The sequence below is a fragment of the Rhinopithecus bieti genome, unplaced genomic scaffold, assembly GCF_001698545.2.
Source record: "Rhinopithecus bieti isolate Rb0 unplaced genomic scaffold, ASM169854v2 scaffold_28547, whole genome shotgun sequence".
NCBI classification, from domain to species: domain Eukaryota; kingdom Metazoa; phylum Chordata; class Mammalia; order Primates; family Cercopithecidae; genus Rhinopithecus; species Rhinopithecus bieti.
Genome location: NW_016813480.1, coordinates 2,451,667 through 2,469,535, shown reverse-complemented (window position 1 = coordinate 2,469,535; position 17,869 = coordinate 2,451,667). Strand labels below are relative to the sequence as shown.

The window sequence follows — 17,869 nt, the reverse complement described above, 5'->3', positions numbered from 1 at the left end:
CCCTGCTTCAGCTCTCGCTGGTCGGGCTGCAGCAGCTGACCAGCACCGATTGTCCGGCACTCCCTAGTGAGATGACCCCAGTACCTCAGTTGAAAATGCAGAAATCACCGGTCTTCTATGTCGCTTGCGCTGGGAGTTGGAGACTGGAGCTGTTCCTATTCGGCCATCTTGCTCTGCCCCCAGTAAAAAGGTTTCTATATGATATTTTGTGAAGTGCTGGGTATGATGTTGGAAAGGTGAGCAGAGCTGTGCTAGGTCTCTGAGCCATCCCCTCCATGCACAATTAGCATGCTGAAGGCGGTGGCAGGTATATAGTGAAGAATTTCGGGAGGCACTGCTGTTCTGTGGAATAGTACCCAGCATACTGGGGGACAAGGAAGGACACCGTTTGGTCTGCTTCATGTTCTAGACCTCCCCGCAGTCACCTTGCTGAGAGCCCTGCCTCTTGGCAAGTGAGCAATGACTTTGTGGCATTTAAGAACTTCAGAGAATTGAGACAAACCTCCTAGGTGATAAGAACTGGGGTTCCTTGGGAATTTCTGATTTGTATTTGCAAATCAGATTGTATTTGCAGGCACTGAATGTTACTTATGTATTAATTTTTTCTAAATGGTGATATCTGGGGAAATTGGTGAAATTTGTTTATCTGTCCCACCAGAGGAAATACTATGTGAAGTATGCCAGAAAACATTTAAACGCAAAGATTACCTTAAGCAACACATGAAAACTCATGCCCCAGAGAGGGATGTATGTCGCTGTCCAAGAGAAGGCTGTGGAAGAACCTACACAACTGTATTTAATCTCCAAAGCCATATCCTCTCCTTCCATGAGGAAAGGCGCCCTTTTGTGTGTGAACATGCCGGCTGTGGCAAAACATTTGCAATGAAAGTAAGCATTCACCCTCATAGTCGCCGTCCTGTAGTCTGTGCTTTCACAACACAGTTTTCATATTAATATTTCATTAATAACTTTCTTTCATTTTAGCAAAGTCTCACTAGGCATGCTGTTGTACATGATCCTGACAAGAAGAAAATGAAGCTCAAAGTAAGTTGAAACTACTTAGGTAGCTTAGTTTTCAAACAGAAATTGTTTAAAGCCAGAAGGAGTCTGGAATTCTTTTCAGCTGCTTGACTGTGTGAGTCTGCACTACTGCTGAAGACTTTACTTCCTCAGCCGGGCGCGGTGGCTCAAGCCTGTAATCCCAGCACTTTGGGAGGCCGAGGTGGGTGGATCATGAGGTCAGGAGATCGAGACCCTCCTGGCTAACACGGTGAAACCCCGTCTCTACTAAAATACAAAAAACTAGCTGGGTGCGGTGGCGGGCGCCTGTAGTCCCAGCTACTCGGAGGCTGAGGCGGGAGAATGGCGGGAACCCGGGAGGCGGAGCTTGCAGTGAGCCGAGATCTCACCACTGCACTCCAGCCTGGGCGACACAGCGAGACTCCGTCTCCAAAAAAAAAAAAAGGACTTTACTTCCTCATAAAGCAATGTTGTATACTATACCTGCTGGTACATATGACTATCATAAAATTAACTCAGATAATTTTGACTTTGAATTCTAATCGTGTGTCTTCCTTATTCCCAAAGGTCAAAAAATCTCGTGAAAAACGGAGTTTGGCCTCTCGTCTCAGTGGATATATCCCTCCCAAAAGGAAACAAGGGCAAGGCTTACCTTTGTGTCAAAACAGAGAGTCACCCAACTGTGTGGAAGACAAGGTACTCTCGACAGTTGCAGTACTTACCCTCAGCTAAGAACTGCACTGCTTTGTTTAAAGGACGGTAGACCAAGGAGCTTACTTTCTCTCAGATCATACTTTTCTTTATTAAAATTACTGATGCAGAACATTTGATTCCTTATCATTTCCATGGTCTTGGTTCAAAGTGTCTCTTTTCTGGGTCTTTTGAGTTTCTCCACGTGCCTTCTCTTCATTTTTGCTTAAAGGACGAAGAACACACATTAAAGCTTTTCCTCCTTGAACAGCTTGTGGCCTAGATAAGAATGTAGCTATTCCAGGCATAGTCTGGAGTATTTGATGAAATATCTCCTCCTAAAAAAGGGAAACAGCCAGATATTAATTTAAAATCAGAGGCTTTGGTGCTTTCTAGTGTTCTGCTTGAACATTCACAAACACCAGCACCCTTGAATTGCTGCTGTCGGATAAGTGATTAGCTAATGAGTTCATATATATCTGGTTAGGTTGACTGAAATCTGTACAGTAACACCATGTAACTAAACTGACATGCTGAATGCTTCCTAATTTTAAATCTCCACTTTGTCATGGCACTAAGAGGCTACGTTTGGCTCAGATTACCCTCTGCCCCAAACAGAAAGCACTGGGTTTGGGCATTGGCAAAATACCTCCTCATCCCCAAGATGTCAGCCGAGCAGTCCCCAGCACTCTCAACTGCCCCTAACAGAGTCACTCTCAGTGGCTGAAACAAATGGATACCTGGACTCAAGAAAGTCTGAATCAGCTGGGTTGGGACCTATGCTAAGTGACTCTACTGTGGAGCTGGATTACTAAGGATGCCCTTAGTGGATGCTAAAGTTACCTAACTTTAAAAAAAAAAAAGCAAATCAGGTATTCCATAAACTTCCGGGATTGGAAACTACACACTTTCTAGAAGACAGTCTACGTAATTAATGCCCCTCATAAGTACAAAGAGGAAACAAAAGATCAATCGATAAAGTTTCTAATTTTCCTGTTTAAGGGTTATTCTACAATGTATAAAACAATAGTATATTGCTTTTAAAGTATGAAACGTTTTCATATGGCTAAATACAGTGTAATGGAAACCGTATCTACGGTATGCTTAGTTTTGAAAAGCAAACTAGAAAGCTGTTAACATCACTGGGTGGAAGAATTACCAGTCACTTTGTCTTTATATTTCAGATTTTCTACATTTTTTTTTTTTTGAGACGGAGTCTCGCTCTGTCGCCCAGGCTGGAGTGCAGTGGGGCAATCTTGGCTCACTGCAAGCTCCGCCTCCCGGGTTCACGCCATTCTCCCGCCTCAGCCTCCCAAGTAGCTGGGACTACAGGCACCTGCCACCACGCCTGGCTGATTTTTTTTGTATTTTGAATAGTGACGGGGTTTCACTATGTTAGCCAGGATGGTCTTGATCTCCTGACCTCGTGATTCACCTGCCTCGGCCTCCCAAAGTGCTGGGACTACAGGCATGAGCACCGCGCCCGGCCTACAATTGTATTTTTAGATCAGAAGACCAAAAGCACAAGCAATGGCTTGTACCTTCTTTACTTACCACTTTATTTTCTGACACGTCTACATTTTTTCCTTTCTTTATAGTAATCCGGACTTGGCGTTCTTTCTTAATCCACTGTTGAATCTGTTTAGTCTTTGTGTCCAAATCATGTTGTCCAATATTTGAAGAAAAAGTCAGTTCCTTTGTCAGGGTTGGTCCTGGTTTGAAACAGATAGGGTGCAAGGACTATTGACTAGTCCACTGTGAACCCTGAACTTCCCAACATGCCCATCATAAAATCTTAGGTTGCCACCTGACAGTCTTCTCGTCTGGCTTTCAGTTTCACACACCAGTACATGTCTTTTCAAATGGGGGAGATAAACATAAAGATACCAATTTTTTACCTGCCCTGGAAGGGTACTTAAAATCTGAAATGCTTCCATTTATTGTTAACCATCATTTGTTGAAAGAATACCAAAAGACAGTCATTTAAAGGATTAAGTTTGGCTTTATGGAACACTTAATATCCTCATCTTTCAGCTGTGGGTTGGCATCTGGGAGTGCTCTACCCACTCCTTTTGAGATGCTCTCCTTGCTACTAAGGGGTCAGCCAGACTGTCGGACAGGTAAGGGTCCCTGCGTCCTGTGTTCATGCCCTCTGTCTCCAGAAATCCTGCCTACTGGAAAATTATAGAGAAGGAACAGGCTACTCAGTAAAGGTGTTGGGACAATTGAGAAGTTTATAGATGCCAAAAATTAGGTCTCCCCAGATGTACTAATGTTCTTCACGTGAAAAATACAACTTTAAAACAAATAGAAGACAAGACAAAATGGTTTGTGATCTCAGGATAGGGAAGGAATTCATTAAGAAAAGAAGGCAAAAAGTGAAAAATCTAACTGGGATAAGGTTTTTTGTGTCATACACAACAGAGAACCCTATAAATCAGGAAGAAAAACCATCTACATAGAAAATGAATACAAACAGGCATTCACAGAAGAGAAAAAATAGTGAAATACACATTAATTTCTCACCATTAAAATGACAAAAACTAGAGTCTGACAGAATGAGGGAGGAGGTAGAGAAATTGCATACACTGCTGCTGACAGCAGTTTGATGCATTTAGGTTCACAGACCCTAGAGTATGCACCAGTGTTCATCATAAAGATTGGGGGCCAGATGTGCTGGCTCATGCCTGTAATCCCAGCACTTCGGGAGGCTAAGGCGGGCAGATCGTTAGAGCTCAGGAGTTCAAGACCTGAGCAACATAGCAAGACCCCGTCTCTACAAAAAATAAAAAAGCCAGGGATGGTGGTGTGTGCCTGTGGTCCCAGCTGCATGGGAGGTGGAGGTGGGAGGACTGCTGGATTCCAGGAGATGGAGGCTGCAGGGAGCCGAAATTACACCACTGCAGTCCAGTTTGGGTAACAGAGTAAGACCCTGTTTTTTGTTTGTTTTAACACAGGGTCTCGCTCTTGTCACCCAGGCTGAAGTGCAGTGGTGTGATCATGGTTCTTCACTGCAGCCTTCACCTCCTGGGCTCAAGTGATTCTCCCACCTCAGCCTCCCAAGTAGCTGGGAATCACAGGTTTGCACCACCACACCTGGCTAATTTTTAAATTTTTTGTAGAGATGGGGTTTTACTATATTGTCCAGGCTGGTACTCAACTCCTGAGCTCAAGCTATCCACCTGCCTTGGCCTCCCAAAGTGCTGGGATTACAGGCCTGAGCCAACATGCCCAGTGACTTTTTTTTTTTTTAAAGTGACATAGTTTGATGTCCTTATTCTCCCTAGTTGGTCTCTTCTGAATATTTTTTTTGTTTTCCAGTCAACGTCCTTGTTAAATGTGGTGTTACAAAACTGAGCTGCAGATAACATGTGATTTTCTCAAGGCACACAACCTCACGATGCAGTCCTGGGAGCAGTCATCTGACACCTGTCCCCGTGCGCCATCCACTGAACTTTCGTAATGATTAGCACTTTTTAGTAACTATGAAAAAAACATCTTTGCTTAATATCCAATTCATGACTTCTGTGAGGCTTAAATGGCAAGTGCCTTGTGAAGCGACTGGTTGTATATATAAAAGAGTGTTGCTACTGATACTGTAACAAAACGCTTTGGCATGGGAGATGCTCTGTGAATCACTTTAGAGTTTAAAAGGTACTTCCAGGCTGGGCGCGGTGGCTCACGCCTGTAATTACAGCACTTTGGGAGGCTGAGGCGGGTGGATCACTTGAGGCCAGGAGTCCAAGACCAGCCTGGCCAACATGGTGAAACCCCCGTCTCTCTTAAAAATACAAAAATTAGCCTGGCATGGTGGCGGGCACCTGTAATCCCAGCCACTGGGGAGGCTGAGGCAGGAGAATTGCTTGAGCCTGGGAGGTGGAGGTTGCAGTAAGCACACATCACACCACTGAACTCCAGCCTGGGCGGGAGGCAGAGACTCCGTCTCAAAAAAAATAAAAAGGTGCTTCCAGATAATTAACCAAACACCTCCACTTTAGAGATGAAGAAGGGGAAGAAAACTTAAGTGACTGGCCCAGCAGAGGGCAGGAAACTTGAACATACCCCTCCCAATCTCATTCCGTTTCACCCATCAGCTACTCAGCTTGCCGCGGCACTGGGAGAAGGCCACAGGACAGGGGAAAGAGTTCTCTTCACTTTGGTTTGTTTGCCTGGTTTCTCCATTTTACACAGGTGTAAAGGGAAGAGACAATGGGCAGGGTATTATGGAATAATGGGAACAGAAGTAAGTGCAGGAAGAAGGAGGAAAGACAGACACTAGGAATGGTGGTGGAATCGTGAATTTTCCAGTTTCTCATTTCCCTGTTGTCACAGGCACCTTGACAAATGCTAGAATTTAAACTGCTGATTTGTAGCCCTTAAAGGATTCAGGGAGCCAACAGCAAAATACTTACCAGTTTTGGGGCTAGCCTTCTTCATCTCCCTCAGCCTCTGCCGCTCCTGGAGGATCTGCAGTCCTGTCATGAGCTGGTACTCTGCGGGCTCTGTGCTGGCGTTCCTTTGGACCAGTCGCAGCTCTCGCTCATCCATAAGTCTAATCACATCTGCTCGGTGCATGTTCCCCATATCATTGCCCTTCTCATCAAATAAGTGAATAATTCGCTGACTAATTTTTCTTCCAACGTTACTAAAAGCTGTTTGACTCTTTTTTTTCTTTTTTCCTTCATTCTGGGTGTCTTCAGTGGTACTAAAGGCTTCTGCATGAATTAGGAAGGAGAGTCTCAGGGCAGAAGCAATAGGGGACGACTGTGCTGGTGCTGTCTTTTGCACGATGTGTTTACCAAAACATCTAACGCAACTATTTTCAGACTTCACAGTTTGTAGTGTTAATCTCTTTAGAAAAAGAGCAGCCATCCTAAGAACATAGTAAGAAGAGTTCATTAAAATTCAATCACTTATTCCCTTGGTCTGACATTGTGGTACATGGCAGGGCATATGTGAGGCTGTGGAGACTGTAATTGCAAGTGTGAAGGAAATTGCTGTTCTCTAGACTTTCAGATCCACACACAGGAAGTCTACACTGATAAAGTGGACTAGCAGGTGACTCTGTCCAGACTAACTCACTCATGGTGGTATTGTCCCCAAGACAAGTGGCGATCAGAATAAACCGGATTTGTATAGCACTTTCACTTTTTTTTTTTTTCTGTACTCATGATCTCATTTGACTACTTAGCTGGCCCCTGCACAACTTGGGAGTTAGGGAAACAGACTCCCTGTGCAGTTGAAAATCTGTGTATAACTTTGACTCCTCAAAAACGTAAAATAGCCTGCTGCTGACTGAAAGCCTTATGAATAACATAAGCAGTTGATGAACACATATTTTGTATGCCATGCGTATTATATGCTGTATTCTTACAACAGAGCAAGCTAGAGAAAAGAAATGTCATTAAAATCATGAAGAAGAGAAAATATATTTACTATTCATTAAGTGAACATGGATCACCATAAAGGTCTTCATCCTCATTGTCTTCACATCGAGCAGGCTGAGGAGAAGGAGCAAGGGAGGGGTTGGTCTTGCTCTCTCAGAGATGGCAGAGGCAGAGGAAAATCCACATATATGTGGACCCCATGCAGTTCAAACCTGTGTTGTTCTAGGGTCAGCTGTATTTCTCATGCATCTTGTAGTGCCAACTCCAAAAGCAAGTATCATCTTAGGGGTTTATTTATGAGGATGCAGTACATAATATGCTTGGTGATTCATAAACACCAATTGATAAACTTTTAATATAATGAAGTGTTAACAATTTTTCAATACATCTGATGGTACACAGCAGATAGGAACACATTATGGGAAAGGGACCTCTCCAGGAAGGAAGCCAGCCCACTGCAAGAATAACTGAGACTGTCGGAAAACACTGTGACATACATCAAAGTGCTGACTGACCTCATCAACTATAAAGATCATTCTCAAGGTAAGGCAGGTATTATTACCAAATGTTAACAGAGGCATGTATGGTGACAGCGCTTTTACTTCATTTCTATGAGACTGAATTTGAAGCACTTACAAATGGTACATTGGTTTTTTAATTGCTTTTCTGTCCTTCCATTCATGCATTTGGTAAACCTTAGAAGTACAGGCTGAAAGAGTGCCGAGAGGACCCATTCATCTCATCTAGGGCATGCTAGGAATCATTCGAGAATCACAAACTCCAAGAGGTGTGACTTGTCAAGATGAAAGAGGAAAACAGAAGGTGTCTTCAGGGCGCTTCTCAAAGAATGGTCCCAGAATCTCCTGGGGTGTTGAAAACTGGAAGTTCCCTCTGGTCCCTGGCTTTGAACCCACTGGGCTGTACAACCCACTGATCTCTCACCCCTCATGTTCAAAAGTGATATGCAAAAAATATGGCAAATTAAACAGAAAGTGATGGACATGCATATTCTCAACACCCTCCTTACCTAGTGTGGTAACACCCAACACTAATTTATAGCTCTGGTGCCAAGCTCTTCTCTGAGTTCCACACCTGTAGGGTTAACTGCCTACCCAACCTCTCCACTTAGATATGTACTAGTCACTGAGGATTAACGCGTCCAAAGTTCAATGCTTCGTCTTCCACACAAAACTTGCTCCTCCCTCAGTCTTCCCTGTCTCATGTAATGGCAACACATTCTTCTGGTTGCTCAGGCCAAAAATACCAACATTATCCTTGACTCTTTATTTTCTCTCAGCAACCCATCCGCAAAACCTACCATTCAACCAGTATAACCACTTCTCACCTCCTCCACTGCTATCATCCCACTCCCAAACCGCTGCTGCTCGACTGCATCACAGTAAAACTGTATCACAGTAAAACTGTATCACAGTGACAGCTTCCTGACTGGTCTTCCTGCCTCTGCCCTCACGCCCTAGAGTTTATTACTGCCAGGGCACACGGAGCAATCCTTAAAAATGCGTAAGTCGGATCATGTTTCTCCTCTGCCCACAACCCTCCCCTGGCTAGTCTCTCCAAGTAAAAGCCAAGTCCTCTACCATGCCCACTGGCCTGTGCCGACCGTGCTTCTTCTGGCTCACTCTGTTCCAGCCTCCCTGCTGTTCCTTGTAAACAGTGAACACACCCATCCTCTGAGTCCTGGCACCCAGAAATTCTCTCTCCCTGCAATACTTTTCCCTCAGACAGCCTCATGGTTCATTTACCTCGTCTCTGCTCAAATGCTACCTCTCAGCGAGTCCTTCCCTGACCCCTCCATAAAAGAGCACACCCCAACACTCTCAAACCTATTCCCCTGCCTTTTAAAAACTTTACTGCATTTATCACTGCTGGACACATTATATATTTATTTGCATATACGTTCATAATCTTTCCTCACTGGAATGAAAGCTTCATGAGAACATGGACTTCGTCCATTTTGTTCACTGCTACGTTCCCCGGCAATACAGCCCAGAGCCTGGCTCAGCGTGTATATGTTGAATGAATGCATGGGCCAAAGGAAACAGCCAAGGAGCTACGGCGGGGCTGCTGGCATTTAACCTCCAAGCCTTCGGATGCATCACTCCCCGCCAATGCACACGAATGCCTGCAAACTACACCCTTCACATTTCTAGCTGGCATTTCAGACACCCGTCAGTATTCGTGAGGATCTGTGGCCAGATGCTCCAGCCACAGTGCATGACACGCATTGATTTACGGTTATTACCCAGCTAGTGGCTCCAGCTGTAGATGCGGTAAAGGCTCCAAGGTGGGAGCAAAGTGATTTTAAATCACTGACATATGGTTTCTTTTGTGAATGGAAGAAGCTTCCAAACCAAAAAAGAAGAAATATCTGAAGAGATCAGAGAATAATTTTTTTTCACTTATCATCAGAAAACCAGCAACAGCATCCAGTCCCAAATGTCACTAGGTATTCTGCTAGGGGATGCTTAAGTTCCTGCTCACGAGCCTGCTCTATAAACTTTATGTCTAGAATCAGTGTTGTTTCTTTCCAAAGTCTGTATTAGCAAGAAGGATGTAGAAGTTACCACACATAAAATCATGTTACTAAACAGATATATATAAATTTAAATAATCTTGATGTATACAGTAGATGAAACAGTCCACTGCAATTAAGTTTTAATACTAACTCAATATTGGCTATCTTTTTCTCTTAGTAATTATGAATAAAAGCTAAAGTGCCTTGTTTAATAAATTATCAACATATTAAAATTTAAAAAAATTTCAAAATGTAGGATTTTTTTCAAACAAGCAAACAAAATAACTAGATATAGGAAAAGATGGAAAAAATTATAAAAATGTTGAAGACAAAAGCAACTCTTTCCCCTATTTTTCCTAATTGCCAGTATTTCTCAAGTTTTTATAAGTATTTTATAAGTATTATTTTTATACTTGAAAATAAACTTTATTTATTTACAAAACAAAGACTATTTCAGAAAAATGATGTAGGTTTTTTTAAAAAGCTTTAAAAACACTTTCCAAGAAGGAAACGAAGGAAAGGGAAAGAGCAGAAACACACTGGAAGTATATCACTTTTAAAGTCCTTTGCCATTCTTCAAATTTAAGTTTAAATTTTTAAGAAGCTTCAATTTTTTTTGATGTCTACAGCAAACAATGCAATTCACTGCAATTAAGCTTTAATACTAACTCAATACTGGCTTTAAATCAGCAACATTGAAAATGTAAGTTTCTTCAAAATAGGCCCTTATAGATAAAAATATAAATACAAAGTTAAAACAACCTGTAATATTACATTTAAAGTGCAGCCATCAACATAAATTCATAATTTAAAAACTTTTTATTAGGGAACCTTTCAACCTCGTACAGAAAGAACTGGATAATAAACAGCACCTGCGTTTCGTCTTTACCCCTCAACTGTCTCCCCGCAGCCATCCAGGAAGGCTTTCGAAGTAAATCCTACTTTTTCAGGAAATAGTATGTATCTCTAAGAGGTACTCCTTAATCTTTTTAATACTCACAATAACATTATCCCAATTAAAAAATGTTCCTTTATGTCGTCAAATATTTAGCTTTCAGATTTCCATGATGGTATTATTATTTTGTTTGTTTATATGTCATTTACAGTTTGGCAGCATGAAGAGACTCCCACTGGTCAATTCTGGTGTAATTTAAACAGTAAGGCATAATTACTGTCATTCATGTCAATACACTGAATATGCAAAAATCTATGAAAATGATAATTTGCCACGACTGCATGAGACTATTAGCTTGATTCTTTACTTTGAAAATTGGTAATTAAGTAAAAGAACTGAGCATTTATCCTACCTTTTAGGAAGAACTGTAATCACCCCGATTGATGAGAAAAAGCTCTTCTGTAGAGAAGAATGATAGCTAATAAACACAAAAGAAAAGTAAAAGTAATTAGAAAATCTTGCCATGCACGATGTCTCACACCTGTAATTCCAGCACTTTGGGAGGCCAAGGCAAGAGGATCACTTAAGGCCAGGAGTTTGAGACCAGGCCGGGCCACATAGCAAGACCCAGTCTCTACAAAAAATAAATTAGCCGGGTGTGTTGACACGCAGCTGTACTCCCAGCTACTGAGGAGGCTGAAGAAGGAGGTTCACTTGAGCCTAGGAGGTTGAGGCTGCAGTGAGCTGTGATCACACCACTGCACTCCAGCCTGGACAACAGGGCAAGACCCTGTTTCAAACAAAAAAAAAAGAACATCACCATTTTTCCAACCCCAGTGAAACCACAGATTCAGGCAGGGATGGATGCAAGAGAGCTGATGCCAAAGGGTCACCGCAGATGACTTTCAGACCAAGAGGGATAAGCACACTCTGCTGAGGAGACAGCTGTCTGTCATCCCAAGCAAACGTCAGACTCAGCATCTCCAACAGGGGGACAACGTGCTATCCTTGGCACATCTCCGGATGGGAAGCTACCTGAAGTGCATGGCGCCTTCTATGAAGCAGCTTTGAAAAAAGGTTTGACCTGACCTGATGCAGGGTCTAGCTTCCAGTTTCCAGGGGATACAAGGGCCAGACTCAGAGGAACAACAGAAGATGCCGCAAGGAAACAATCTGACAAATCCAGATGGAACAAGACACCTGGTTAGTGTCTACAAAAGCCAATGCCATTGGGAATGAAAAAGGAAGGGGAAAGCTATTCTTGAGTGAAAAAAAAATCAAGGCGACATAATTATGCTGAAAAGACATGTTGGGGATGAGGGGAAAATCTGAATAGAGACTAGGTATTAGATATTATTAGAGACGTATTGTTAATTTTTTTTTTTTTTTTTTTGAGACAGGTTCTCACTCTGTCACCCAGACTGGAATGCACTGGGGCAATCTTGGCTCACTGCAACCTCCGCCTCCCAGGTTCAAGCGATTCTCCTGCCTCAGCTTCCCACGTAGCCGGGAGTACAGGTGTGCACCACTACTGCCCAGCTAATTTTTGCATTTTTAGTAGAGATGGGGTTTTACCATGTTGGCCAGGCTGGTCTCGATCTCCTGACCTCAAATGATCCACCTGCCTTGGCCTCCTGAAGTGTTGGAATTACAGGAGTGAGCCAGGGCACCCAGCCTGTTAATTTTCTTAGGTGTGAAAATGCAATTCTTTTTTTTTTTTCTTTTTTTTTTGAGACGGAGTCTCGCTCTGTCGCCCAGGCTGGAGTGCAGTGGCCGGATCTCAGCTCACTGCAAGCTCCACCTCCCGGGTTTACGCCATTCTCCTGCCTCAGCCTCCCGAGTAGCTGGGACTACAGGCACCCGCCACCACGCCCGGCTAGTTTTTTGTATTTTTTTTTTTAGTAGAGACGGGGTTTCACTGTGTTAGCCAGGATGGTCTCGATCTCCTGACCTCGTGATCCGCCCGTCTCGGCCTCCCAAAGTGCTGGGATTACAGGCTTGAGCCACCGCGCCCGGCCGAAAATGCAATTCTTAAGAAACAAATGCAGAAGTATTTAGGATAGTGTCATGACATCTATCACTTGCTTTGAAACCATTCAGCAGAAAAGATAAACAATGCACTTACGGCAGCATTTGCTGAATCTAGGTTATGGTTATATGGGTGTTCAATAATTAATACATTTTTAAAGAACAAATCAATAGGCTAGAGGGAGAAAGCGTTCACTAGTAATGCCAATGTAACTATTCTAGTCTGTGTAAGCTCTAAATTTCACTGTAATTTAATACATTGGCATTCTGGCCTTGTACATAATTTTAAAAAATATTCCCTTTATTCGTTTCAAGCTTCTATCTAAGTGACCCATAAATAAGGAACTTTATAAACTTAAAATTCTGATTTTTTGGTAATGCATACTGCCTTTATTTCTTCATTTAGTTTTCCCTAAACTCAAGTGTAAAAGTCTCATCATAAAATGGTGATGGGGTAGGATGGGAGGAAGGCTGGCATAAAAAAAGTACACATTAGGTACAATGTACACAATTCGGGTGATGGTGCACTAAAATCTCAGAATTCACCACTATATAATTCGTCCATGTAATGAAAAGCCACTTGCAGTCCAAAAGCTACTGAAATAAAAATTTTAGAAGAATAAAATAAATGGTGATGGTTTCAGTTTGAGGCAGAACTTGTACAATTTTTTGCTAGTGAATGGTTAAAAGTTAACTGGTCTACAATGGGGCGGTGGTTCTCAGAACCCAGGGCCTGTCCACATCACCTGGGGATGCTTTTCAAAACACAGATGTTTCCTCTTCCCTATCCTGTTCAGAACCACTGGGTTAGGCCAAAAAAAAAAAAAAAAAAAGATGAACTTTAAGAAAACACTATAAGTGGGGTCAAGGGTAGTTTGAGCTAGGATGCCTGAGACTGCCCCTAACCTTTCAAGGTTGATGAAAAATAGGAAGCCATATTCTCTGATGAAAATCTTTGATGCCTCTGCGAGGTAAACAACACGAGGCTGAATAGGCCAGGAGACTAACTCAAAATAGAAACAAATGCTTACATTCTCATGATAATCCTGGTGCATTTGCTGCACTCACTCCCACAACTATACTCTCCGAGACATCCACAATATTCTAAAAGTCAATGATCTTAATGTCAATTACTTATAATGCATAACTTTATAGTATGATATCCATTTTTAATTCGATGATTACTCAGACTTTATCTGAGTTTTGACAAGTGCATACACCTTTGTAACCAAAACTCCTATCGACAAAACATCACCATCATCCCAGAAAGTTCCCTCTTGCCATTTCCATGTCCATCTCCATCCCCAAGAGGCAACTATTGTTCTGATCTTTTCCCATCACAGTCTGTCCTAAGACTTCATATAAATGGAATCAAACAGTATCTACTCTTTGTTGTAAGGCATCTCAGCATGTTTCCAGACTAATTCATGTTGTACGGATCATTACTTTGTTCCTTTTTATTTCTAAGAAGTGTCCTCCAAGTATATGAATATGTCACAGTTTTTAAATCTAGTTTTCTGTTAATGAACACCTAGGCTTTTCCTTTTTTTTTTTTTTTTTTTTTTGGCTCTTACGAAAAGCTGCTGTGAACATTCTTGTACCAAAAAAAAAAAAAAAAAAAGACAATTATTACTGCTTCAAAGGACAGCTGTATTCCCTGTATTATTTTGCATTCCACTGGAAGTACTGATAAAATATTTGCAAGGAAACTTCCTGGAACATGATTTAAACATGTGGTTTAGTAGATATGAGGGGTGAGTGGGTGGGCATTCTTGTCCGATAAAAAATTAAATCACTTGCATGCATTTGAAATCATGTGGACTGAAGAGACGAAAATAACTTCTATTATTTGTTCACCCACTGCTTTTCTCATATAGCTGATATTCACAAGCTCATACTGTTATCTGTTCTTTCCTGGGAGACTGGATCAAAGTTGCATAGACTCTAGCGGACTAAATATTTGTGAAATTAATTTTGCCAATTCTCATGTCCCTAAGAACTCTTTTACACCTTCCAAAGAAGTTTCATAAAGTCCTTGTTTCTGCCTGCAAACCGTCCCAGTTGCCCCATTCTAGCCTGAGCAGTGCAGCCTTAATCCGAGAGGACCAGCACTACCTTACTGGGCCTTCATGCTGCCCTCCCTTGGCTCTGGTTTTGCTCTTCCACAGGAAGCACAAAGTGTACTCTCCATAATGAGGTTGAGCTGTTTACGTGCTAGAACTCTCACTCAGAACACTGGAAAAAGCCAACATGTATCTTTGGCCAACTATTTAACCATATTTCTTTAGCTATTAAGTTGAAATAATAATCATATATTTTTCAAAAGCTTTTAAACCCAGAGCTAAAGACTCAGTATTAAAAACTGGACTTAAGACCGGGCGCGGTGGCTCACGCTTGTAATCCCAGCACTTTGGGGAGGCTGAGGAGGGCAGATCACTTGAGGTCAAGGGTTCAAGACCAGCCTGGCCAACATGGTGAAACCCCGTCTCTACTAAAAATACAAAAACACTAGCCGGGCCTGGTGGCATGAGCCTGTAATCCCAGCTATTTGGGTGACTGAGGCAGGAGAATCACTTGAACTCGGGAAGCAGAGGTTGCAGTGAGCTGAGATCGTGCCACTGCACTCCAGCTTAGGCATGCAGCCTAGGCAACAGGGTGAGACTCTCAAAAATAAAAAATAAAAAAATTGAACTTACTCTCCTATGTTAATCCTATGTTAGTCTTCTTCCAGAACTTTAGTGATGGAGTCACCACCCATCCACAACCTCCAGTCACCTGCAAGACACCTTTGACGCCTCCACTTTCCTTCACTTTCACAGTCAACCCAACACCAAGCCTCATCGACTTCATTTCCTAAACCCCGCTCGAATCCATCCAGTTTTCTCCGTATCCACTGTCACCACCGTCAGTTTAAAACATCGACCACCTAGTTTGGATTCCTGCCAGTCTCCTAACTCGGCTTGAGTCCTGGCAACCAGTTCCCACTGCACTGTGGTCACTACACCCGTCAGGACCCTCCTCATCTTAAGTAAAACTGCCCCGAGATTAAGGATCTACACCTTCACCAGGCCAAAAGGCCCTTCCCACCTCTCCAGTTTCTCCTTTATGCCTAGGCCACACTGGCCATTCGGCTTTTGAAATACAGTACTCCTGTCCTTGGTTTAGGAAAAGCCAGATCAATGCCTAGCGCCTTCTTCTAATTACCTCCCAAACTAAGCCAGGTCTCCCAACCCTCCCGCAATTTACTGAGCCTAACACTGAATGCTTCCACAGTCCAATTTATCTTTCCTTTAAAACATTCATTACAATTACAGTTTTGTGATGATCTTAGTACTACTGCTCTCCATCACTAGACCGTAAACTCTACGAAGCAACGAACAAAATCGACTTATTCATGACTGTGTTGTGCCTGGCACAATAAATAGTAGTCGATTTTCCAGATTCTTCTCTCCTCCCTCTACTTTTCTTAGACTTAACCCTTTCACAACACGTACTTCAAACTGAGACTTCTCAATAAGAGAATTTGGTTTACTTCGTTCAAGTCTTAAGCCACGGAGCCTACTAAATGATAAATGAGAAAAAAAATCCCACTTAGCGACCTTCCCCCATAAGGTCTCCTCCCGCAGCAGCAGGCAGCAAGAACAGTGCATTTCTTCAGCCTTCCCTGCGCAAGCGCCCTTCGCCTGGCTTGTTCTGCCCCAGAGGTGCCAGGCAGTAAGGGGCAGGAGCACTTCCGGGAGCCCCTGACCCGGTCGTGGGTAACACGGCGGCCACGCCCACCTGGAGGCGGCCACCGGCGGCGCGTCCGGGTTAGAGACGGGACGTAGGGACGTACTGCCTGCGTGCGTACAAAGGTGAGCGCGCATGGCGCGGCAGAACTAGGAAAGCTCAGTAGGCCCCGGGCGGGCGCCGACTCTAGATCTAGCATCGTTGGGAAGTTCGTGCAGCGGCCTCCCTGAAAATGGCATTACAGCCCGGCAGAACCCCCCGACTCTGCGGCAGGACCTGCGGGGCCTCTTCGCCCTCGGTACCGGCGGGACGGGGTGACCGTGACCTTCCAGGTGCCTCCTCTACAGGGGCGCCCCCTAAGATCACATCCTCCCGGTGCTGGTCCGCACACCGCTCCGCACGCCTCATATTTAGCATTACCTGTGCCGGGGCAAGCGATTGGTACACTCTGGCGGGCGCACGTACAGCGCCTCCGCGGCGAGTCCCTTTCGCTCTGCGTAGTGGGCGGGGCTTCATCCCGCGTCCTTTAAAGGAGAGGTGATGGGTGGAGCCACGGTTTTCTACAGTTGGGATGCCGACAGAAAATGAGGAGGGGTGGAGGAAGTCGTTGAGGGGAAATTGCTGCTCACCTGGCTCCCGCCGCTCCGCAGGTGCAGTGAATCTAATGTCAAATTTCTGCAGCAATCGGAGCAGCCCTTCCTCCAGTTATATTACATTCACACCAATCTCGGTCTCCCACTAGGGCTTTATAAATAGCTTTTATAAACGTCTTTTTAATGTAACACTGAATAAAGTGTTTCATAAGCGTCTTTTATAAGGATCATGAGTGAAAGGGCGCTATCTCCGATTTGCAGGTGAGCAGACAGCTTCGGAGTGCGAACGGCTCCCCTTGGGTCCCCGGTGGAGCGCGGCTCCCGGAGGCAAAACGAAGCTGGGGCCGGGGCCTCAGAGCCTCCGCGTTGTAGTTGGGTTCGAACGGGGCCTCAGCTGGCGAAGGGGAAAACGGACCTGGACCCGGACCCGTGGAGCCCACTCGAAAGCCGGGTGCTGGGGGTGTGGGCCGCCCTTCCCCCCTCCTTCTTCAATAAGAAATTCCTCAAGGGCAGACTGCGAATCCACAGTCGTGAAGCCACCTAATCTGGCGTCTTACCTGGAATGTTTGGATTCCTGGTATGAAGGGAAACTAACATTTATTGGCTACTTGGCCACTGGAAGGCGTTGTCTTATTTCTCATTAACTCCTTGAATCAGCATTACCTCTTTTATTACAGATGACAAAACTACTTCAGCTTTAAATAGTTCTTTGAGAGCAAAGACGAAATCTCCATTTCCTCCTTAGCTGCTGGTAGCTCGAGGCTCACTTAAAATAGGGAGGTGATGAAACAACTCTTGTGTGAGACCGAAAGTCCAAGTGTGCATCTTGGCTGTTTCCAAGTTAATCAAGAAGAATTAAGGATTCATATCATTCTATCAAAATTATTTCTCAATGCCAAGATATTTTGTGTGATGTAGATTCGGGGATAGAGTGAGTAGCACAATACCTGGGGAGAGTTAGGTGCTCAGCAGTTAGAATTGTCCACACTTA

General features: G+C 43.7%; 2 protein-coding genes across 9 annotated transcripts in view; one reads left to right on the top strand and one right to left on the bottom strand.

Moving 5' to 3' along the window:
• GTF3A (general transcription factor IIIA) overlaps positions 1-1,850 on the top strand; it is a 35,749-nt gene extending 33,899 nt beyond the window's left edge. Inside the window, 3 exon segments of the mRNA XM_017848464.1 lie at positions 659-888; positions 985-1,044; positions 1,588-1,850. Coding sequence (XP_017703953.1) covers positions 659-888; positions 985-1,044; positions 1,588-1,752 — 455 coding nt within the window. The 3' untranslated portion in view covers positions 1,753-1,850.
• Positions 1,798-17,370, bottom strand: MTIF3 (mitochondrial translational initiation factor 3). 8 transcript variants are annotated; one of them, XM_017848490.1, is made up of 5 exons: positions 16,915-17,370; positions 10,942-11,006; positions 6,123-6,585; positions 3,265-3,422; positions 1,798-2,048 (listed from the first exon to the last, which is right to left on the bottom strand). In XM_017848490.1, exons 3-5 carry the CDS (start codon positions 6,580-6,582, stop codon positions 1,830-1,832), a joined length of 837 nt encoding a protein of 278 aa, XP_017703979.1. In that variant the 5' UTR covers positions 6,583-6,585; positions 10,942-11,006; positions 16,915-17,370; the 3' UTR covers positions 1,798-1,829. The 8 variants fall into 8 exon arrangements, with proteins under 8 accessions (XP_017703979.1, XP_017703975.1, XP_017703981.1 ...); XM_017848486.1 differs by lacking the exon at positions 16,915-17,370 and adding an exon at positions 16,706-16,882; XM_017848492.1 differs by lacking the exon at positions 16,915-17,370 and adding an exon at positions 16,337-16,690.
• Positions 17,371-17,869: the final 499 nt, after the last annotated feature.